This window comes from Populus alba, chromosome 17 (genome assembly GCF_005239225.2).
Source record: "Populus alba chromosome 17, ASM523922v2, whole genome shotgun sequence".
NCBI classification, from domain to species: Eukaryota; Viridiplantae; Streptophyta; class Magnoliopsida; order Malpighiales; family Salicaceae; genus Populus; species Populus alba.
The window spans coordinates 11,497,856-11,521,591 of record NC_133300.1 but is presented as its reverse complement, the minus strand read 5'-3'; the positions used below and the strand labels follow the sequence as shown (position 1 = coordinate 11,521,591).

Here is a 23,736-nt window from a genome sequence, read left to right as displayed (position 1 = left end):
TTAGCTAAATCACCGCAATATGCTGCGAATAATTTTTTGTTTTTTTAAAAATCGTGTGCCATCAACATTTAAAAAAAAACAAAAAAAAACTACGATGATTAATATAATTGAAAAAGATTATCCACGTTATTAAAACAATGACCTGTAAAGCAAACTAAAAAAATACAATAGAGTAATCACCTCATGCTTATATTCAATCAATTGATTTAATTTAATTTAAAAACAAAAACAAAAACAAAAATCCTTATAAAAAGCTAAATTCAACAAAAACAAACTTGTCTTTTTTTTTTTTCCAGAATAAATTGAAAATGTAGCATGGTCCCTAATGCATTCATTAAATACATATATCTAAATTAAAAGTTTGGGTGAGTCGATTCTTATTGTTCAAGTTAAGCGTTTTTCCACTTATAAATATAGTTGATACTTCACTGTCCATAACCATAATGTGTATTGGTGAGTTCAATCATGTTGAACACACTATTAGTGCTATAGAAGTGACTAAAAAACTCATGTTATATTTGCTTCTAATTATCGATTGAGCTAGACTTTAAGTTAGTGTACTAGTTAACAGCATTGCTTTTTAAGGAACAAAAAACTATTTTATCATGAGATGACCATCAATTTTAATATTGTTACAAGTTTCTATAAAGTGAAAAATATGTTGCTTTAGATTTCCTTTGCCTTTGAATTGCTTGGCGTTTGATAATTCAAAGTCATCTTTAATATTAGTGTGATTCTTTGAATATGTTTGTTTTTGTATTTTAAAATTTTTTTTGTATTTTTTTTTCTTTACTTCAAATTATTTTTGTGTTTTTATATCGTTTTGATGTGTTAATATCTAAAATAAATTTTAAAAAATAAAAATAAAATTATTTTGATGTATTTCAAAATAAAAAACACTTTAAAAAACAGTTACTTCCATATTACAAAGCGGGCTCTTCATCATCCATGGTAATATTTTCGCTATTTTCCTTTAATGGCATGGGCAGTAGACAGGAGAATCAGGAAGGGAAGCATTACAGAAGCAAGTGCACCTGGAGACTTCAAAATAAATTATGGTATCAACTGAAGCCTCTAATCTGACAAAAGCAACGAAGAATTAAGGAGGGCAAAAAAAAGGATTTGGTAATTGCTCAAAAGTGGTCGGTTCTGTGACAAGAAATGGGTTACTTGACTCTCACGATTCAATAACTTCATTAAAACAGAAGAAGAAAAACTATCCCATCAATGATACCATAACAATGACGTGGGAAGGTGCCAAACCCCAGAATCTATCCCATATATTATTGACTACATGAGTCATCAGTGCTTGAATTTTGACAAAACTTGAAACTTCTCTTTCTGTCTCAAAAACCGTTCATTTGAACCTGCTCTTCTAAGCTGGTAAAATAACCCAATCACAGATTCCTATTACCAGGCACTAATTTGAAATCGAACTATCCCTTGGTAGGATAAGTCCAAACTACAGCAATGAGCAAAACCATTAAGGCACGAGACTAAAATAATAGGCAACCTCAAGACAGGATGCATTCAAACACAAAATTACTACGGAAACAGATGATAAATTAGAAATTAGTGCTCAATAGAAACAAAATCTATTCTCAAAGGTCAGAAACATGTTGAAACAACAAGGAAAAGGAAATAGAAAAGCTAAGATGCAGGGAGCGGGATTGGCCTCACAGCACTTTGAATTCGCCTAAATGCTGTCCTAACTCGTTCCTTGAGACCTTCATTCTCACTCTCAACATCCCCACTCTGTTTGTCAAGCTCTGCCACATTCCCATCGACGCGTATGACCAGCTTCCCGTTCTCTCCAATTTTCACATCTCCAAAAAGTGAAACAAGGAAGGCATAAATCACTTTCTCTGCTTTTTTCTCAGTTTCTTCCTCAGATTTTATGTCCTCTGGCTCGACAATTACCTTAGGAACCTCCCGGCTGATGTTCAAAACCAAAGCTACAATTGAATCAGACACCATATCACTTATGGGGTCAGCAGTCCAATGAAGTGAAATATGTCTATCAGATTCTTGTTTCACTGTTACCAGCTCATGCACTTGCAATGTTGGAGACCCAGACTCCTCGTCAGTTCCAGACTCCACACTCTCATAAATCTGCTCAAGCCTGTGCTTTATCACACCGAATGCACCAGAAAAAGGAATGGTAATCCTCTGAGTAACATTTCCAGTTGATAGTTGTGAGAAGACATGGAGATCTCCAGGTGCCATGATTTGATAAGTGAAGCCCTTCTTCACCAGTATACCACTGACAGTTTCACCAACACCCGGGGTCCTTTCAGCCAGCTTTCCAGTGGTTTTTGCCATTTTTTCAGAGTTGAAATACATCTCAACAGACTGGCAATTCTTTGGGGTGATTATCTTGGTGTTGACGTCAGTAAACTCTGTGATAAGTTTCTGTTTGAGCCTTCCCATTTCATTGGCTTCTCCATGAACAAGAATGATGTTAGGAGGCATGAGCTCTTTCAAAAATGTACTTGTCTGAGCATAATCTGCATGGGCAGAGAACGAGATGTAATGGACCTGCATGTTGAGTGGTGCAGTCAGTCCATTCATGAGCTGTACCTCCTTTGGTTCATTAATGATTGTCTTAGCTAGGGTCCCTTCAACAATAAATCCAGGTATAATACAAGCATTTTTCTTATCAGAGCACCACATATCAAACAACTGCCTTGACAAACCACTCTGCAGTCCTCCAGGAGTTGCCATAACCACAGATGGCCCTACATCAGTAAAATCTTCAATGCTATTTAACGGTGATATATGCTTGAATTTGAAGGGGTTTGAATCCACAAACTGATTGCGGATCCTTTCATTCATAGAAAGGATGTATGTCTGGTAAACAGTCATACACTTTTTCGCAAGGGGAGAAGCATAATATATGGGAATGTTATGAAGCTCGGGATGGTTTGACCAATACTCATCAAGGATCAAAAGGAGTTCTTGAGCTCGGCCGAGGGCAAATGCTGGAATTAGAACACGACCACCTAGAGAGATGGTGGAGTGGATAACATCAGTGAAGCGCTTCTCCCGAAGGTGTCGAGGTTGGTGGAGTTGGACACCAAAGGTAGATTCAATTATGCATATGTCTGGAGAGAATTGTGGCATCTCAGCAGCACGAAGATGCCGATCTTCTTCACGTGAATAGTCTCCAGTATACAGCACTCGAACACCGGCAATATCTACCATGAACATGGCAGCCCCAAGGACATGGCCAGCAGTGTAGCACCAAAATTTAATGCCATTAACATCCATAGTCTGATGGAAGTCAACAACCTGCAATTACAAAAATAATTAATGAAATGAAGGATTCTTAAGTTAAACAGAGGATGACAAAGGAAGATTACATGCTAGGCCATCATAAGGAAAATAAGACCTGGCAAACACCAGCAGATCTGCTCACCAAAAAAGACAAAAATGCAAACACATGCACCCAACCTTGACAAAAGTGTCAGGGATTAGGATTAACAGTCCATGTATGAAAAGAAAAATATATAAAAGTGATATCCTCTCTTTCCCTCTGCAATCTCTCAATGGTTTTGACCACTTGCACTCATGGATCGTGATTGCGCTATAGGACAGAAATAAGATCAAAAGAAAAAAGAAATCCTCGCTTTGAATTGGCTCCATAGGATTGTATTTTCAGAATGCTACCAAAACTTAAATACCTACATTTTATTATTATTTCATAATTGTGAAAACATCTTTTAATCAGCCCAAACATTACCTCATATGGATCGGTCACGGACAGATTTATCAACTTAAAATGGCAAGCATAGCATAATGCTTACCAAAAGAGATGCTACATTGAGAAAAAGATAAGCAACTACCATTTTGGAACAAGCACCTTTTCTTCGAACAAACAAGGGAAAAAATAAATAAATTTTCATCCAGTTGTTACCAAACCTTTCTGCTTAACTGTATTAGGGCAGGGGCCCTGTATGCCTACCAGAAGGTTCCCACTTGGCTGACACAATTTTCCTTTATCTTTTTCTTTATCTTTTTTGTTGTTGAATTACTGTTAGCTTATTACTAATCACTAAAATCTTACATGTGCAGGAAGATAGAGAGTGAGATGGCACTCGCTTAGATGGAAGGTAAACGAAGTAGATCAAGTTTCTGGAAGAACAAAAGGGTTGCGGATAGATGTAAACAAAAGAATGCAAAAATTCATAAACACAAACCTCGATTTTATCCATTGAGCGGTTTATGTCTTTCTCATCAAACAGCATATCTTCCACTGAAACTTTGCTCACTTTTACATAATCAGTCAAAAGCAACTTGTAGATAGCCTTTGTAGCATGAGTCATGAAAACTCGACCTCTGAATGTGGTCTGATAAAGAGTGAACATGTTAGATTGATCCTAGTGAAAGATACACACAATTACTTTGTAGAAATCAGTAAAAAAAACAAACCTTCTCAAGAAAATAAGGTAGGGATGCAGCATGATCCAAGTGAAAGCTGCAGGCAGAAAGCATCACTCCGAATGATTGATGAGAAAATACTAGAGAGGCCTAAAAATTTTGATTGAAAAAGTAATGATAGATAACAAAAACTAAATTGAACAAATATAGAAAACACAGTATTGATTTTATTTGTTAAAAAAATAATAATCCAAGAGGCCCTTTGACTTCATTAATGTAACAGAAAGAATTCTCCAAAAAAAAAAAAAGAAACTAAGTAGAGTTTCACGACAACTTAAATGAAATTCAAGCAAATGGAGCATATTTATTTCCCAACCAATGTGATACAATGATTTTTCAATATTTTCATTTTTTGAATCATTGCATAATATGCCATCACATTAATATTCAACATAATTAGTTAGTAGAAATAATTTATATTCTTTTATTGTTTTCCTTTCTTGTTGAACACTTTATGATATTTAATCACATTAAAAAAAAATTGTTTATTATAATATAGCATAGATAATCAAGATTTTCCTAAATGATTTCTTCGGCTGGAAAATGGATTGCTTTCACTCCCCAATTGCATGCATTTTCAGCACTGTTCTATTGTGGTTCCCATTATAAGCAATTAACCTCACGAACACAAACCTATTTCTTAGAAGATCACTCATCTTCTTGCAACAAGGAGCAAGTGAATAATTAAAATATAGATATCAAGAGTATATGACACTTCAAATTCCAACAAAACTTTATCAGACATCTCATTACATCTATACTTCTCTACAACTGCATAGATCCAGTTAAGAGTTTAAAGTTCCCAGCACACATCAAGAATACTACTGATAATTTTTTATAGAGTTAAGAAAGTTCAGGCTGCCCTCTCTTGTTGACAAAGCATCAAGTTTAAGTTTCACTGTTTCAATTTATATTACTGTCAAGTCCAGCATTATAACAGACTTGGCTAACTTCTACTGATGAGGAACCTAGCCACTGCCTATGAAATGGCCCTAATAATGCAAGTTCAAGCACCTAAGGAACTGCATCATGCGGTTGTTCTCACAATATTTAAACTCCTTACCAGCTTGTATTGTCACAATAAAATCATCCCAAATATTAGACCAAAATACCCTAACACTATCTTTCTCAATACTTGTATATCTGTCTTCTGAGCAGAGTGTTCTCTAATTCTGAAACAATTTCATGTTCTTCCTTGGACAAGTTGATCTCTCGCAGCTAAAAATTTCATGCAATCTTACTACATCATCATAGGAGATATCTCTTCAAAGTATTCTTTTGACAAGAAAATGAACAAACAAGAAAGCAAGCAAGGTCAAATCAAGGGAGCATTCAGTGAGAGAAAAACTAGCATTTACGAAACTAATATTGAGAAACAAAATATTGCCTCATGGAATGGAAAATCAATATGCATATATAAAATAGCCAAGCAAGGAGAATTAGCATGAGAAGGTGAAGAAATACATACTGTGTAACGAGAAGTACATCAATAGTGGAAGGGTCAATCTCATCGAAGTAAGGTAAAGCAGCCATACCCGAATAAGCCAGATGAATTCCACAATCAAACTAACAGTGGCATAATTCGACAGCAAAAACATAAATTAATAAACAAAATACATTCATTGAATTTGATCCAGCATAATCAAGAATTACCAATAGTAAATTAGTATAAAATGGCATAATTGAAAAACAACAAAATGCATAGAGGGAAGGAGGGAGGGAAGCAATACCAATACAGTCTTGCCTTTAAATGACATGTAAACACAGGATCGACCCACTTCATTTCCAGCACCTAAAGGGGTTAGAGTTAGCTTATCCCCTCCTTCTCTTGTTACCGGTGCATCCCTTCTTTTTAGCGACTGTGATTGCCCTGTTGATGCCATTCTTGTGTTCTTCAGCTGCCCGAAAACCAAACTGTATTTATGTCTCTGTAGAAAAACTCCTATACAGCTAAATCCACTCAGCTTCTGATTTGTAATGATTATATAAAATAAGAGAATACAACTTACAAAAGTTGATATAAAGCTTATAATGTTTATAGGGATTATGCTTCAAGCTCGAACTTTTTTAAAATTATGAGATGGATATGGGAGTTCCGCTACATCAGAGACAGTTTTTCAAGGGGTTTTCTTTGCTTTTACTTGAAGATTTAATTAGTGGATCAAATTAAAATACACCAATCATGGTTAGCTCGGCCTCTGTTCAAGTCCTAAATAGTCTAAGTAGTCAAATGACAAAGGGGAAAGATAGAGAGATGAGATAAGACACGGTTGATTCAAACAGACAAGATGGATTCAATAACCAACTCGGGCCTTCAAAGCAACCCATACCCCCTTCTTTCCAAGGTTCCACCATTTAAATATGTGTTTGGCAACGGATAGACCATGTTTTTTTTATAAAAAGTTTGAAATAATTTTTTTTTATTTTTTTTTAAATTATTTTGATGTACTTAAATGTTAAAAACAATTCTGTACTAAACACATTAATGATTCAGTTAATCTGCCTGTAAATGTTTTGTGCGTTATACTAGCATGTAAGATTCAGAAAAAAGAAGAGTATTCTTTAATTTCTCCCAAATAAACCAAGAGAAATAGCAGCAACAGCAGCAAGCAAAGAGAGATAACATACCTGTACACGTACCTATATTAGTATTGTTAGAAGACAAGAATACGCCAAACTCGTACTTTTATGACCTTCGACTCCTCTCCTTTGCGTCTTTCAAACACATTATAGCTCCGCCGTCACGCTGTTGTGCTTCTGTGGACAAGATATGTGGCTCGTTTGGAGCGCGTGTCGTCGGTTGCAGCAGCTGCGGTTACTGGTGGCGCGGTCGTGATTCCGGCTTCTGGAAGGGAAGGAGGCTGGGTGAGACGTTTTGGTGGACAATGAAATGCTGATGGCAGTTGCTATCGTTGCTACTGGGGGGGGGGGCGCAGGAACACAAAAACTATTAGTTAAAAAATAAGCACCATTGAATAGAGAACTCATCGGGTTATAAATATAGTTTTTAAATTTAATTTGGAGATTAATCGACACAATAATCAGCCTAGCACACAAAAATTCAAAAAAATAGTGTACGCATTACAAATCAATCTTTAATAAAAGACCTTCACGAGTTAAAAGAGGGGGATATATGAAAATTGCAAATCAAAAGAGAAGAAAACGAGAACCTCCTAAGATTTCTGGAAAAAAAATCCAAGGAAAGACGTACTCGGACAGTGTCTAGAGCAATCAAATAAAATATGTACATCAAGATCAATCCCTTAATTAATGAATATAAATATGAAAAAAACAAGGAATTGAAAACAAAATCAAACTTGATCTATTATTAGAGTTAAAAAGGTTACTAGAATTCTGCAGATGTGTAGCAAGTTGATTCCAACTTTCCACAGCCTGAGACTTCAAAAACTTCCCTACGAGCACCTTAAAATTAGTTGCTTCTAGTTAGCTTTTCCAATGAAACACAGATGAAATTTGGCAAGAACACCTTTACAAGCCATGCAATTGTATCTTATGAGCTTCCCAATTACAGCAGTAGTAGTGTGAGAATCAAGTGTGCATTGATATTTATGTATTTTTCTTTCAGTTTTTTGATAATTACCGAATTAAGAAAGAGTTTGTTACATCTTTTACTAATTATATAATAATATTTAAATTATTAAACTGGAGATGTGTGGGGGCTCCAAAAACTTTTTGGCAGCATGCGCTGCCAAAATACATGACCATATAGTAGCTTTCAAGGCGGCGATGGATTTAATTGGTGCCTACCTGACCAGATGGCACGTGTTTTGTCTCCATCTCTGATTCACTGTAAACGGTGTTGCTTTTTTTTTTTTCTTTCCTCTCATCTAAGCTGGTAAAATAACCCAATCACAAAATCCTATTACAGAGATGTAGCAATCAATCCCATAATTTAAACCGTTAATTAAACTTCAAGAATAAAATCAAGTCATGATAGCAACACTCGCATGGAAACAATGGTTACAAATCTGACTATTTACAACTTCTATGAAACCAACATTCAATCATATTATCAGAAACTGATTTTTTTGAAGCGCGGATTTATAATCTGACTGAACTAGCAATTAATCCTGCATTTCAAGAATAAAATCAAGTCATGACAGCAATTCTCACATGGAAAAAATGGTTAGAAATCTGACTATTTACAACTTGCATGAAGCAAATATTCAATTATATTTTTAGAAACTGATTTTTTAAGGCACTAATTTGAAATCGAACTATCCCTTGATAGGATAAGTCCAAACTACAGCAATGAGCAAAATCATCAAGGCACGAGACTAAAATAATAGGCAACCTCAAGGCAGGATGCATTCCAGCATAAAATTACTACGGAAACAGAGGATAAATGAGAAATTAGTGCTCAATAGAAACAAAATCTATTCTCGAAGGTCAGAAACATGTTGAAACAAGAAGGAAAAGGAAAGAGAGAAAAGCTAAGATGCAGGGAGCGGGAGCGGGATTGGCCTCACAGCACTTTGAATTCGCCTAAATGCTGTCCTAACTCGTTCCTTGAGACCTTCATTCTCACTCTCAACATCCCCACTCTGTTTGTCAAGCTCTGCCACATTCTCATCGACGCGTATGACCAGCTTCCCGTTCTCTCCAAGTTTCACATCTCCAAAAAGTGAAACAAGGAGGGCATAAATCACTTTCTCTGCTTTTTTCTCATTTTCTTCCTCAGATTTTATGTCCTCTGACTCGACAATTACCTTAGGAACCTCCCGGCTGATGTTCAAAACCAAAGCTACAATTGAATCAGACACCATATCACTTATGGGGTCAGCAGTCCAATGAAGTGAAATATGTCTATCAGACTCTTGTTTCACTGTTACCAGCTCATGCACTTGCAATGTTGGAGACCCGGACTCCTCGTCAGTTCCAGACTCCACACTCTCATAAATCTGCTCAAGCCTGTGCTTTATCACACCGAATGCACCAGAAAAAGGAATGGTAATCCTCTGAGTAACATTTCCAGTTGATAGTTGTGAGAAGACATGGAGATCTCCAGGTGCCATGATTTGATAAGTGAAGCCCTTCTTCACCAGTATACCACTGACAGTTTCACCAACATCCGGGGTCCTTTCAGCCAGCTTTCCAATGGTTTTTGCCATTTTTTCAGAGTTGAAATACATCTCAACAGACTGGCAATTCTTTGGGGTGATTATCTTGGTGTTGCCATCAGCAAACTCTGTGATAAGTTTCTGTTTGAGCCTTCCCATTTCATTGGCTTCTCCATGAACAAGAATGATGTTAGGAGGCATGAGCTCTTTCAAAAATGTACTTGTCTGAGCATAATCTGCATGAGCAGAGAATGAGATGTAATGGACCTGCATGTTGAGTGGTGCAGTCAGTCCATTCATGAGCTGTACCTCCTTCGGTTCATTAATGATTGTCTTAGCTAGGGTCCCTTCAACAACATATCCAGGTAAAACACAGGCATTTTTCTTATCAGTGCACCACATATCAAACAACTGCCTTGACAACCCGCTCTGCAGTCCTCCAGGGCTTGCCATAACCACAGATGGCCCTACATCAGTAAAATCTTCAATGCTATTTAACGGTGATATATGCTTGAATTTGAAGGGGTTTGAATTCGCAAACTGATTGCGGATCCTTTCATTCATAGAAAGGATGTATGTCTGGTAAACAGTCATACATTTTTTTGCAAGGGGAGAAGCATAATATATGGGGATGTTATGAAGCTCAGGATGGTTTGCCCAATACTCATCAAGGATCAAAAGGAGTTCTTGAGCTCGGCCAAGGGCAAATGCTGGAATTAGAACACGACCACCTAGAGATATGGTGGAGTGGATAACATCAGTGAAGCGCTTCTCCCGAAGGTGTCGAGGTTGATGGAGTTGGACACCATAGGTAGATTCAATTATGCATATGTCTGGAGAGAATTGTGGCATCTCAGCAGCACGAAGATGCCGATCTTCTTCACGTGAATAGTCTCCAGTATACAGCACTCGAACACCAGCGATATCTACCATGAACATGGCAGCCCCAAGGACATGGCCAGCAGTGTAGCACCAAAATTTAATGCCATTAACATCCACAGTCTGATGGAAGTCAATAACCTGCAATTACAAAAATCATTAATGAAATGAAGGAATCTTCAGTTAAACAGAGGATGACTCTTCAGTTAAACAGAGGATGACAAAGGAACATTACAAGTAACCCCCATAATATGGAAAATAAGACCTCGCAAACACCAGCAGATCTGCTTACACAGAATGACAAAAATGCAAGCACACGCACCCAACCTTGACAAAAGTGTCAGGTCAGGGATTAGGATTAACAGTCCATGTATGAATAGAAAAACATATAAAGGAGATATCCTCATGTTCCCTCTGCAATCTCTCAATGGTTTTGACCACTTGCACTCATGGATCGTGATTTTGCTACAAGGATGGAAAAAAATCAAAAGAAATCCTCGCTTTGAATTGGCTCCATAGGATTGTATTTTCAGAATGCTACCAAAAATTAAATACCCACTTATTTTTCATATTTCATAATTGCGAAAACACCTTTTAATCAGCCCAAACAGTACCTCATATGGATCGGTCACGGACAGATTTATCAACTTAAAATGCCAAGCATAATGCTTACCAAAAAGAGATGCTATATTGAGAAAAAGATAAGCAACTCCCATTTTAGAAGAAGCACCCTTTCTTCAAAGAAACAAGGGAATAAAATATATAGATTCTTAGTCTTTTGAATTACTGTTATCTTATTACTAATCACGCAAATCTTACATGCACAGGAAGAGAAAGAGTTAAATGGCACTCGCTATAATATGACTCAAACTGTCATAGTTCAGCAAAGATGCATGGCTGTCAACCTCAACTACTTTAATATGCTCTATGATTTTATCAGGCAATAGAGTATTCCAAATGCAACTTAAGTGTGGAATGAACTTAGATTGATCAGGAGAAGAAAGGCATAACTTAATTATCAGGTGCACATAAATTGGTCCTGAGTTTCCATGTGAAACATGCGAGCCTCAAATGAGAAGCCAACAACTAACAATGCCAAACTCAAACAGACTGAAAGCTAAGAAATCCATAGAAAGCAAAATTCAGAACACCAAATGCAAGATTGAAACACTTTAAATTCCAGAAGATGCAGACCTTTCATCTAGAGCAATTAATTCAACTTAGCTGGAAAAAGAAAAGGAGAGAATGAATGGTCTCGAAGACCGAGTACCCAACCGGATGGATAGGAGGTGATAAAGAAGACTAACCAATAAGCTGAATTCCTGATCCCCTCACTTTGGGACCACAACATCATGCCAAGCTAAATATAATAAACAAAAATATTTCCAAGCTATTGCTTAGATGGAAGGTAGACGAAGTAGATCAAGTTTCTGGAAGAACAAAAAGGTTGAGGATAGATGTAAACAAAAGAATGCAAAAATTCATAAACACAAACCTCGATTTTATCCATTGAGCGGTTTATGTCTTTCTCATCAAACAACATATCTTCCACTGAAACTTTGCTCACTTTTACATAATCAGTCAAAAGCAACTTGTAGATAGCCTTTGTCGCATGAGTCATGAAAACTCGACCTCTGAATGTGGTCTGATAAAGAGTGAACACGTTAGATTGATCCTAGTGAAAGATACACACAATAACTTTGTAGAAATCAGTAAAAAAAACAAACCTTCTCAAGAAAATAAGGTAGGGATGCAGCATGATCCAAGTGAAAGCTGCAAGCAGAAACCATCACTCCCAATGAATGATGAGAAAATACTAGCGAGGCCTAAAAATTTTGGTTGAAAAAGTAATGATAGATAACAAAAACTAAATTGAACAAATATAGAAAACAAGGTATTGCTTTTATTTGTTTAAAATAATTCCAAGAGGCCCTTATGACTTCATGAATGTATCAGAAAGAATTCTCAATCATTATGAACAATTAGAAAGGAAAAATAAATAAAAAACAATAAAAACTAAGTAGAGTTTCCTGACACCTTAACTGAAATTTCAGCAAATGGAGCATATTTATTTCCCAACCAATGTGATCAAATGATTTTTCAATATTTTCATTTTTTGAATAATTGCATGATATGCAATCACATTAATATTCAATATAATTAATTAGTATTAGTAGAAAAAATCAATATTCTTTTATTGTTTTCCTTTCTTGTTAAAAAAAGTATTATAACATAGTATAGACAATCAAGATTTTCCTAAATGATTTCACCTGGAAAATGGATTGCTTTAACTCCCCAATCACATGCACTCTCAGCACTGTTCTATTGTGGTTCCCATCATAAGCAAATAAACCTCACGAGCACAAACCTATTTCTTAAAAGATCACTAGTCTTCTTGCAACAAGGAACATGTGAATAATTAAAATATAGATATTACAAGTCGATGACACTTCAAATTCCATCAACACTTTATCAGACATCTCATTGCATCTCATTACATCTATACTTCTCTACAGCTGCATAGATCCAGTTAAGAGTTAAAAAGTTCCCAGCACACATCAAGAATACTACTGATAACTTTTTATACAGGTAAGAAAGTTCAGCCTGCCCTCTCGTTGACAAATCATCAAGTTTAAGTTTCACTGTTCCAGTTTATATTATTGTCAAGTGCCGCATTATAACAGACTTGCTAACTTCTACTGATGAGGGAACTAAGAATAGAACCTAGCCACTGCGTATCAAATGACCCTAATAATGCAAGTTCAAGCACCTAAGGAACTGCATCATGTGGTTTTTCTCAAAATATTAAAACTCCTTCCCAACTTGTATTGTCACACAATAAAATCTTCCCAAATATTAGCCCAAAATACCCTAACACTAACTTTCTCAATAATTGCATATCTGACTTCTGAGCTGAGTGTTCTCTAATTCTGAAACAATTTCATATTCTTCCTTGACAAGAAAGTATAGGAGATATCTCTTTTGACAAGAAAATATAGCTGAAGTTTCATGCAATCTTACTACATCATCATAGGAGATACCTCTTTTGACAAGAAAATGAACAAACAAGAAAGCAAGCAAGGTCAAATCAAAGGAGCATTTAGTGAGAGAAAAAGCTCGCATTTATGAAACTAATAGTGAGAAACAAAATATTGCCTCATGGAATGGAAAATCAATATACATATATACAATAGCCAAGCAAGGAGAATTAGCAAGAGAAGGTGAAGAAATACATACTGTGTAACGAGAAGTACATCAATAGTGGAGGGGTCAATCTCATCGAAGTAAGGTAAAGCAGCCATACCCGAATAAGCCGGATGAATTCCACAATCAAACTAACATTGGCATAATTCGATAACAAAAACATAAATTAATAAACAAAATACATTCATTGAATTTGATCCAACATAATCAGGAATTACCAATAGTAAATTAGTATAAAATGGCATAATTGAAAAACAACAAAATGCATAGAGTGAAGGAGGGAGGGAAGCAATACCAATACAGTCTTGCCTTTAAATGACATGTAAACACAGGATCGACCCACTTCATTTCCAGCACCTAAAGGGGTTAGAGTTAGCTGATCCCCTCCTTCTCTTGTTACCGGTGCATCCCTTCTTTTTAGTGACTGTGATTGCCCTGTTGATGCCATTCTTGTGTTCTTCAGCAGCCCAAAAACCAAACTGTGTTTATGTCTCTGTAGAAAAACTCCTATACAGCTAAACCCACTCAGCTTCTGATAATGATTATATAAAATAAAAGAATACAACTTACAAAAGTTGACATAAAGCTTATAATGTTTATAGCAATTATGCTTCAAGCTCGAACTTTTTAAAATTATAAGGTGGAAATGGGAGTTCCGCTACATCAGAGACATTGTTTCAAGGGGTTTTCTTTGCTTTTACTTGAAGATTTAATTAATGGATCAAATTAAAATACACAAATCATGGTTAGCATTGCATATCTTCCAGTCCTTAGCAGTCACATGACTCAAAACTCGCATTTGTATTCTTCAATTCACTTTTCAAGTAGTGCAAGGTGAATTCGACAGCTATGATTCCAAGGTGAACTGAATTTGTGTTGTCTGAATGCTTTCTCAAATGCTCTTCCATTTAAATTGGCACTTTGATGGACATGAACAGGACAAATAAATCTCAAGATTGACAAAGCATTTCCCTTTTGCTAACTTGAGATTGTCTATTCAAGTGCTAGATCAGAACCATTGATTTTTCACTGACTCGACAAACAAAATAGAAGATTGTCTTGTTAGGGTTTTGATGACTTGTGTGCTTTCTGAGGTAAGCTGTTTTGCATTTGTCACCAGAGACAGGACACAGTTGACTCAAACAGACAAGATGGCTTCAAAAACCAACTCGGGCCTTGAAAGCAACCCATGCCCATTCTTTCCAAGTTTCTACCAATTAAATCTACATTAATAGTATATGACAGTACCAACTCCACTTAATATCTGTTCTTCCCATTGATACTTGACCTACTACATTGAACCCACCCTTCTCATGTAGAGTTCCGGTGATCCTTTCTGGTCATGTTGGTGCCAGGCCATATGCAGTCTTGCAAAATCTAATTCACCACATCTCTCAACTAAAGTTAACATAAAACACAGCGTTCTGTTTGGTTACTATATATATATATAAAGACAATTCTGTGCTAATTAGTGATTCAGTTAATACGCCTGTAAATGCTTTGTGCATTATACTTGTTTGTAAGATTCAGAAAAAGAAGAGCAATCCTTAATTTCTCCTAAGTAAACAAAGAGAAGGAGCAGCAGCAGGCAAAGAGAGATAACATACGTATACATATACCTATATTAGTATTGTTAGACTAAAGAATGCTCCAAACTCCTACGTTTATGACCTTGGACTCCTCTCCTTTGCGTCTTTCAAACCCATTATAGCTCCACCGTCACGCTGGCGTGCTTGAGCAAAATCATTTATCTACCCATACCCTCCTCATCCAACAAGACAAAAACATTCTCTGATCACATTTTCAAATTTTCAGTTTTTCAAATTGAGAAATATTGTATTTGAACAAAAAAAAAATTCGTTTCTAACTAAAAATTAAAGTATTACTAAAGAACGCCTATCTTTTAAAGAAAATTAAAAGTATCAGTTGCAAAACTTTTTTCGGTTTTGCCTTAACCACCAAAAACACAAGAAAGAAAAAGGTTCCTTTTGAAATACCTAACCTCATTGGTTTAATAACTAAGAACTATTCATTATTTTTAATTTATGCTAAGCAGACTCTATTTTACATGCACAATCTCAACATGAAAGTTCAAGCCACGCAAAATAAATGATCACAGAGCAAAGGATCGCTATTTACCTGCAAGCAGCGTCGACGACTCGAGTGGGAGTATCGGGCTCGCTGAGTTACGCGTTTTTTTATCACAGACCAAAGGAGGTGGGATGGAAGAACAAACTGGGTGAGAAGGTGAAGAGGAATTGGGGAAGAAGGGGAAATAGGGATTGGTACTGTGTCTGAAGCTCGAGAGACTACTGTTGATAGTGAGCTCACTCTACCACAAAACTACGCCGTTTTATTCATTTGAGAAAAAAATAATAAGTTAGGTCTCAAGTTCCGGGCCGGTCATCCAAGTTTAAAAAGAATAGGCTGCATTAGTGAAACAAACGTGTTTACAACACATTATATTTTATGCTGGAAAGTTTATTCAAGTTTACTTTAAAATGTAGTTTTTTAACAGTTTTTATATATTTATTAATTGAGTTTTGTAAAATTTATTTTTTTTTAATTTTAAAAGAATTTTTGAAAAAATATTAAATTTTTTTATTTAATTTCTCTACTTTAAATTAATATTTCTTTGGTTTTTTTTTATTATTTTGATGCACTGATATCAAAAATAATTTTTTTAAAAATAATAAAAAATAAAACATTATTTTAATGCATTTTTAAATAAAAAATACTTTGAAAACTACTAAAATCACACTTTCAAACACAATAACTAAGCATTTTTCACAAAGTAAACCCAGTCTAAGATTTTTTAGTTTTTTCACAAAGTAAACCCAATCTAAGATTTTTGAGTCGTTGTTATTGTTGTAGCATGGACAAAATTGAATGACAGGTTTTCTTCTTTTGTTTTAAAGGAGTAGCCATCTAATATCATAGTTATAAAAATACATAACGATCTGTGAGAGTTTGTATAATAGAACTAGTTGTGCAATGAGAAAACAAGTCAGTATCAATGCACCTTACTCGTGGTAAGTTACATTATTGATTGATTGTTTTTCTAGTTTATGTTTTTTATTTGTTGGTCATATCCAAGATTTAAGGCAGATCTCTTCATCATAAAGAAAATCTTTGTATTATCAGGCTAAATTCTAATTGTTCTAGGATCCAAGTTTTAAACATCACATTTACTTTACAATATAATTTCAAATAATAAAATCTATAGTTAATTTCTAATATTTATTGTTATAAATTTATTTAATTTAATACTAAGAATATGCATTATATTGTAAAATTCATATCTCGAATATTAAACAAATTATTTTTTCATGATATTTATGAGATTTTAATCAAATCATAATGGATAATCATAAACTAGTTATGATATCTATTTTTTTATTTTTTAAAACATGATAAAAATATAATTTTTGTTTTTGTTTAATAAAATTTGCATGAAAAAATTTTAGAATTTGATCGTATGCCATGGAAATAAAAATATATTTTTATATATTTTTGAAATGAGGAACTTGTTTCAATTCTTCTTTGAATTTTTGAAATTTTAAAGAAAAACATGTATTTTTAATAACAAATCCGTATTTTATAGTATAAGTCTATAACTCGATATTAAATGAAACTATTGAAAAAAACACGTGAGAGACCCATATATTTTTTTTAAAATGATCCCTGATTTTTTTAAAGTTTATTTTATAAAACAAGAAAAATAAATAAAATAAAACTATCAAAAAACTGTGAGGACATGTTTGTTAAACACGCTATAGGAACTCAAAAATACAATTTTATCTTTGTAAAATCATACACAACAAAACGCTGCCTTAAGAAATAAAAAGGCTCAGCCCAAACTCGACCAAAATTGATGGCAGCCTCTTGCGAAAAAAACGCATGGCCATCTATATTAAAATAAAAAAACTCAAACCCAGGAAAAGAAAATGACCCAAGCCAAGCCTGACCCACAAACAACAATTAATACTCTCTTTTTGGCTTTTTTGAAGATCAAAGCAATAGATATAATGAACTTGCAGTGACTTGTGCCCAGAATCCATGCATAGAAAAAAAAAAAAAAAAAAGAACAACAACCATAGCTGACGTAGAAATCTTACACCCAAATCCAACACTGCCTAAAAATCAAAACAAAGCAAGCTTTCTTTCCTTTTTTTTTTAATTCAATCAAAAACACAAATGGGGAAAGATTTTTCTTCTTCTTTTCTTTAGCAAACCAAAAACATAGCAGATACACAGAAAATCATGTAAAAACGGAACCCATAAGTTTTCTAAAAAATTTCCTCACAAAATTTGAAAGTGATGAACCTGCCACTGTGATATTGTGCTCTCCCGCCTCATGATGCTGTGCAGAGAGGAGGAGGACACTAAATGTGCTTGTGCTGGACCACTGCTACTGGAAGAAGATACACTGCTGTTGATGGATATGTCACCGTTGACAGGTTGTGCTCACGGTGCTGCAAGTGCAGAGGAGAGGAAGTGCAGCTGCCGCTGGACTGCTGCTCGAGCACGGTGCTGAGCTGAAGACTTGCTGCTCACAGTGCTAATGCAGAGCTGATTCCACAAGATGCCACTGCTGGAAGCGTACCTGGAGGCTCACGGCGGCATTGATGAGGAGGCTTCTGCTTAGGATGACGTTAAAGGCTATTGGAAAATCCTCCAAGAATGCTCTCGTTTTTGAAAACTGAGAAAACTGAAGGCTGTTGGTGCTGTTAGTATATATGGTGGCCTGAGAGGTTTGAAGGCCGCTGCTGCTCTTCAAAACCAGTAAGCAAAAACTTCCTTGCTTTGAGAAATAGAGAGCTGTTTGAAGAGTGAGCCACGAGTGAGGTTGCTGGAGATGAAGAAGCTGCGGTGGGGGGAGAAAACAGTGGCAGTGATGGCTTTTGTGGTGGTCTTTAGTACAGCTGGAATGAAAAGTACCCGGGTAGTGGTAAGGTGTAATTTATAGAGGTGGTTATATGGCTGGAAAGCGGTGTTTCGCGGTTGAAATTTTGTGGTTGGTTAAGCAGGTGCCGTGTCGTTTTTTTTTTCCTTTCCTTCGGTTCTTTCCTCCCTGTCTTTTCTCCACTCTGTTTTCCGCTCTCTTTTTGGCTTGAACGGGTCATTTTTTTAGTTATTTTTTAAAATAATTTTTATATTAAAATTATATATTTTTTTTTTATTTTTAAAACATTATTTTTTTATATTAATACATATAAAAAATACTAAAAATTTTTAATTTAAAATAATTTTTTTTAAAAATATTTTTAAAACATAAAAATAACATAACTTTAAAAAAAAGTCCAAGATGCATGTTTTTTTTCTTTGTTTTTTTTTTTTCTTCTTTGTTTGAGTGGGAAATGAGACATTAAATTACTCTGAGCTTTCGAGCAGTTTTTTCAGGACCAAAGAAAAATATTAATAATAGTTGCCAAACAACATTGTCATCTGTCTATTATTATTTTTTAAGTGTGCATCGATACATGCTTATTTGAAAATATTGAAAAGATTAAAAGAAATTGTTGATAAAATATTAGATGAATCAAATAAGATCTTTATTTTTATAACGAAGAATTTGAAAAAATATTTCATTTTAGTGTTTTTCCAGTATTCTAAATAAGAGAATTAAAAAAACATGTGTTCTTTTATAACTATATATATATATAAAGAATTAATTTTTAGTTACGTAACACATATTAGTTTTTTGTTTTATTAATTTTTTATTTTAGAAACTGAAAATTTTTTTTTTTTCACAAGTAAACCTAATCTAAAATGTTTGATTCATTTTTTATTTATGGAGAAATTCTTAAGTGCAAAATAGTTTTTTTTTTAAATATATTTTTTATATTTTTAAAAATAAATTGTTATTAACCCGCTGATACTAGTACCAAGCTGATTGGTGGATATTGGACTTTTTTAATTGGCAAGTGAGCTTCAAGCTTGAACATCTCTATCCTTCCTGATTAGTTTTTCAATGCCCCAATATCAATTTAACCTAAGAGGCTGAGAATTATTTCAGTCTCCGTACCAAATTAATACACGGATAAATAACTAGACATCTACATCCATTTCGTACTAAATATTAAATTTTAAAACATTTCTTTTATTTAAAAATATATTAAAATAATATATTTTTTTAAAAAAACAATATTTTTTCTTTAAAAAAATAATCCACCCACAATTTCAAATCTTTAATAGTTGTGATGATGACGGTTTAAATATTTTTTTATTTAAAAATATATTAAAGTAATTTATTTTTATTTTTTTAAAATTATTTTTTATATCAGTACATCAAAATAAATTTAAAAAATATATAAAAAAATTTATTTTAAATAAATATTTTTTTTTTAATATTTTTTTAGAAACAAACCCTGTTCCAAATTGAAATGTCATATTCTCATTACACGCATGGTTTGCTATCTTCAATATGATTTGATATAATTCTTGGAATTGCCTCCAACCGAAAACTTTACATCCACCAACGAAGAGGAAACGCAGCAGAAGATCTAAAGGAATCAATTCAAGCTTGTCTTGGGGAAACATGGTTCAAATTTGTGTTTTATACAGCAATCACAATATGAACACTGGAGATTGTAATTTGATCACGTACACGAAGCACAAAATATTAAGGATATATATAAAACTAACCTCTCTCTGGAGAGGGAACGACAACAACATGCATTTCTGTGTTGTTTGGTGGAAGATGTAGGCGAAGGGGATAGATCTTCCCATTCAATGGATTCCTGGAGCAAACTTGGATATCAACGAGCCCTGTCTCTTCTTCCAGCTTCTTCCTCAACTCCTCCACCATGCTTCCCTTAAATGTGAAGGAAAAGTTTCTTCATTTTTCGTCAACATCACCATCTACATTAATGGCCACACGGTAATGTATGGCCCTGCCTTCATTTTTCACCGACGAACCTTCGAAAGAATCATCGGACTGCATGCACAGAAATCCGGGGGACGTTGGTGAACTAGGCTCGGAATTCGGTGCCGTTTCACTTTGTTCACCAGGTGGTCGGTGTTGCTGCTGTACTGGCGGAGTTGCAGGATCTGAGACTCTTATCTGTACAACATCCACATCCCATAGAATCCAATCCTGCGTCGAAGATCTGTGAGGAATGTCATGTGTTATATGATTTCTCCAAGGCGGCACGCCTCCATTTGCGCGTAAATATTGCCCGTAACGCGTCCGGAGCCTAACCTGGACGCCTTCCCTGACGGGCTCCCATTCAACAGAAGAATCCAATCGTTCAGGCGAAGTTTGCAGCACTTTCTTGCCTGTCATTCCTAGAAAGAACGGCAAGTTACTGGCTGTCAAGTATCTGCCAAAACAACTTTTCAAACGTATAACATTGCTATGGCCGACAATCTCCACAGCCCATTTCGCATTTTTTACTGTCCCATTGCGCTCTTGGCTAACGGTTTCCTCATCATCATCCGCTGTAAGATACTTGTCATGGTGACTCCGAAGACGAACAGAGGTTGCTTTTTCAAAAATATCCATAGCACTCTGGATCAACATAACATTATGTAGTGGAATCAAACAGACCAATCAGATGTCTAAATTAAATGCAAGCATTTAACAAGGAATTTAACACATATATACAGAGAAAAGAAAGAAAACAATCAATTAGCCCACAGCAGCTGATGGTTTTAAATCTATGTCTCAACTCTTAACGGTTTCTGGGAGGATTGCGAGGAGTTGGGAAAGCTTAATTTAGTAATCAGTGAAGCAAGAAACTAGGAGATTTACTAAATATATTAATTAGGAAGCTAATATTGGAGTAGCTTAAAGAAGAATGTAAGAGAATTTCTAGTTATGTGTCGTTTATCTTTTAGAAAATAGAGATAAACACTCAATAGATATATTCTAGCTAGGAAATTCTTCATACAGTGGAAGTGATATATAAACTTGTTTTCAAGGGATCAAATTCATTTAATTTAGAAACTATATCAATATTTTCTGAAAAGACAAGCGGTTGCCAGGCGCAAGTTCCCATTTAGGACGGGCCCGAAGAGTTAAAAGAAGCCACGCATGTAAGAAGTTTACCATTAGCACATCTAGATAGATGGTTACGTGAATCAGTTGAGTGGGTCAAGACATTGACTTTTGACTTTTAATTGATGATGATGTCTTTAACACGATCATGTTTTGTTAATTTTTCCAAAATATCCAAGAACTAAGCCTGAGAGAAACAGATATTCAATTTTAAAGATCAAATAACTAGATTATATAATTTCAAACACACACGGGTGTAAATATAGTGCATAGATAAATAAATAAATTAAAAGGTGAATAGTTAAAACCCATACCTCTCTTGCAGTAGAAAGTCTGCTGCTAGAAAAACTAACGGCCAACTGGGAGCCTATATCGGAAAGCGGTGAAGCACCGGAGAGCTGCGACCCAAATGAAGGAGAAAAGCTAGAAGCAGGCAATATAGTTTCGAGAATGTCCATCACATCCACTTCCCAAAGTACCCAATCGTGTGTTCCAGTCCTCCGTGGGGTGTCGTGTGTGACCGAGTTTCTCCACGGTGGCATGCGTCCGTTAGCAAGCAAGAACTTGCCTCTGCTTGTCTTTAACTTGACAAGAAACCCTTCAGTTCTTGGTTCCCAATCAGTCGCGGTATCCTTTACAGATACTGGCATGTCTTGCACCACTTTCTTCCCTGCCATGCCTAGCAAGAATGGCTCCTCCGAGGCTGTAAGATACTTTCCACGACAACTTTTTAGTCGGATGTGATGGTTATTGCCTTGAATCAACTCCACTGTCCAACGGGCTCTTCGTGATGATCCGTCGCGGCTCTGCCGCACGGTTTCTCCATCCTCATCTGCAACAAGGTATTTGTCGTGGTGACTCTTGAGTCTCACTGCTTTGGCTTGGTTGAAGAATTCCATAACGTACTATATGATCAAGATGAGAAATTAATGAGGAATTAAAGCGAAATGGGTGCCTCCTCTTTTCTGTACAAGTATCAAGGGCAGGGGTGATCAGAGGAGGTATTTTAAATACATATAGTACTGCAAATTAAATAACTTGAGTGCCGTCGTGGATGGAAGAACAAAAAGTTTGACTTCTACAGTTTTGCTGACCAAAATCAGATCGTACGAGTCTGACAACATGAATGAATGAAGGGCGAACTTGCGTCGTTAATAGGACAAACGACTAGGATTTTTATTTAAGGAATTATTGAGTAAGTTATAGTCTTTTTGGTCATAGTCAACATCTTTGTGTTCTAAATGTGGATCAGGACCAAATTGCATCTTGAGGATTCGCCTGGGAGCCACCCTTGCCTTTCGGCTGTACCGTGCAGCGTTTCTTAACATTTAAAAATACTATTTTATTGTGTTATTGAAAGTTTCGTTTTTGTTTTTTTTTATTTGTTGTTAGTGAGTTTTACTCTCTCTATTTTTTTCACTTTCAAATTATAATTTAGTTTTTTTTGTTGTTGATATTTTAATTTTAATTTTAATTTTTTAATTTTTAAGTTTTGATTTTAGTCTTTTTATAAAAAAATTTATTTATTTAGTTTTAATTTATCAAATATTATATTAATTATCCAATTCTGTTCTCCTTTTTGAGTTTCTAATTTCTTTTCTTGGCTATTTTGTAAAAATTTTATTATTCAATTCAAATTAATGATATTATATTTTTTAATTTGGCCTTTATTGTTTTGATTTCTAATTTTTTTTTCTTGCCCTTAAAGTTATTATTCTTTTTAGTTTCATCCTCCAGTCAAAATATTATTTTTATTTTTTTATGTCAATTGTGACCTTTATCCTTTTGATTTTTTTGTCCTTTTACTAAATTATATTTTCGTTTTAATTTCATCATTCAATTATTATTTTTTTGTATTTTAATTTTGATAGTTATTTTTTTTATTTCTACTTTTTAATCCTTTTGTATAATTAAAATTTATTTTTTATTTTTTATCCTTTAATAATTTATTGATTGAGAATTGAACTTTATAATTTATCCAAATTGAATGATTCGAGTCTAACGACCCAAGTTTTGGGTTTGAAAAGTTAACATAAATTTTTTTTGTTAAAAAAAAAATTGTTTAATTATCTTTATTTTTTTATTTGATTATTCTAATCTCATAATTTTAGCTGCGAGTTTGATGAAATA

General features: G+C 34.7%; 2 protein-coding genes and 1 non-coding gene across 9 annotated transcripts; all 3 read right to left on the bottom strand.

The window, feature by feature from the left end:
* Nucleotides 1-1,563: 1,563 nt before the first annotated feature.
* Nucleotides 1,564-7,975, bottom strand: LOC118031874 (cleavage and polyadenylation specificity factor subunit 3-I). 5 transcript variants are annotated; one of them, XM_035036382.2, is made up of 7 exons: nucleotides 7,788-7,975; nucleotides 7,069-7,358; nucleotides 6,171-6,382; nucleotides 5,909-6,006; nucleotides 4,432-4,477; nucleotides 4,200-4,349; nucleotides 1,564-3,291 (listed from the first exon to the last, which is right to left on the bottom strand). In XM_035036382.2, the coding sequence occupies exons 3-7, from the start codon at nucleotides 6,321-6,323 to the stop codon at nucleotides 1,651-1,653; spliced, it is 2,088 nt and encodes a 695-aa protein (XP_034892273.1). In that variant the 5' UTR covers nucleotides 6,324-6,382; nucleotides 7,069-7,358; nucleotides 7,788-7,975; the 3' UTR covers nucleotides 1,564-1,650. The 5 variants fall into 5 exon arrangements, with proteins under 5 accessions (XP_034892273.1, XP_034892275.1, XP_034892274.1 ...); XM_035036384.2 differs by having other exon boundaries at nucleotides 6,171-6,338; XM_035036383.2 differs by having other exon boundaries at nucleotides 7,081-7,358.
* Nucleotides 7,976-8,739: 764 nt separating this feature from the next.
* LOC118031873 (cleavage and polyadenylation specificity factor subunit 3-I) lies at nucleotides 8,740-16,005 on the bottom strand. 3 transcript variants are annotated; one of them, XM_035036376.2, is made up of 7 exons: nucleotides 15,744-16,005; nucleotides 15,224-15,395; nucleotides 13,900-14,111; nucleotides 13,638-13,735; nucleotides 12,128-12,173; nucleotides 11,896-12,045; nucleotides 8,740-10,541 (listed from the first exon to the last, which is right to left on the bottom strand). In XM_035036376.2, exons 3-7 carry the CDS (start codon nucleotides 14,050-14,052, stop codon nucleotides 8,895-8,897), a joined length of 2,094 nt encoding a protein of 697 aa, XP_034892267.1. In that variant the 5' UTR covers nucleotides 14,053-14,111; nucleotides 15,224-15,395; nucleotides 15,744-16,005; the 3' UTR covers nucleotides 8,740-8,894. The 3 variants fall into 3 exon arrangements, with proteins under 3 accessions (XP_034892267.1, XP_034892266.1, XP_034892272.1); XM_035036375.2 differs by lacking the exon at nucleotides 15,224-15,395; XM_035036381.2 differs by lacking the exons at nucleotides 13,638-13,735; nucleotides 13,900-14,111; nucleotides 15,224-15,395; nucleotides 15,744-16,005 and adding an exon at nucleotides 12,671-12,764.
* A 4,177-nt stretch (nucleotides 16,006-20,182) lies between these two features.
* LOC118031871 (uncharacterized) lies at nucleotides 20,183-22,682 on the bottom strand. Its single transcript, XR_012168429.1, has 2 exons — nucleotides 21,921-22,682; nucleotides 20,183-21,117 (listed from the first exon to the last, which is right to left on the bottom strand). It is a non-coding gene; the product is annotated as an uncharacterized protein (transcript).
* Nucleotides 22,683-23,736: the final 1,054 nt, after the last annotated feature.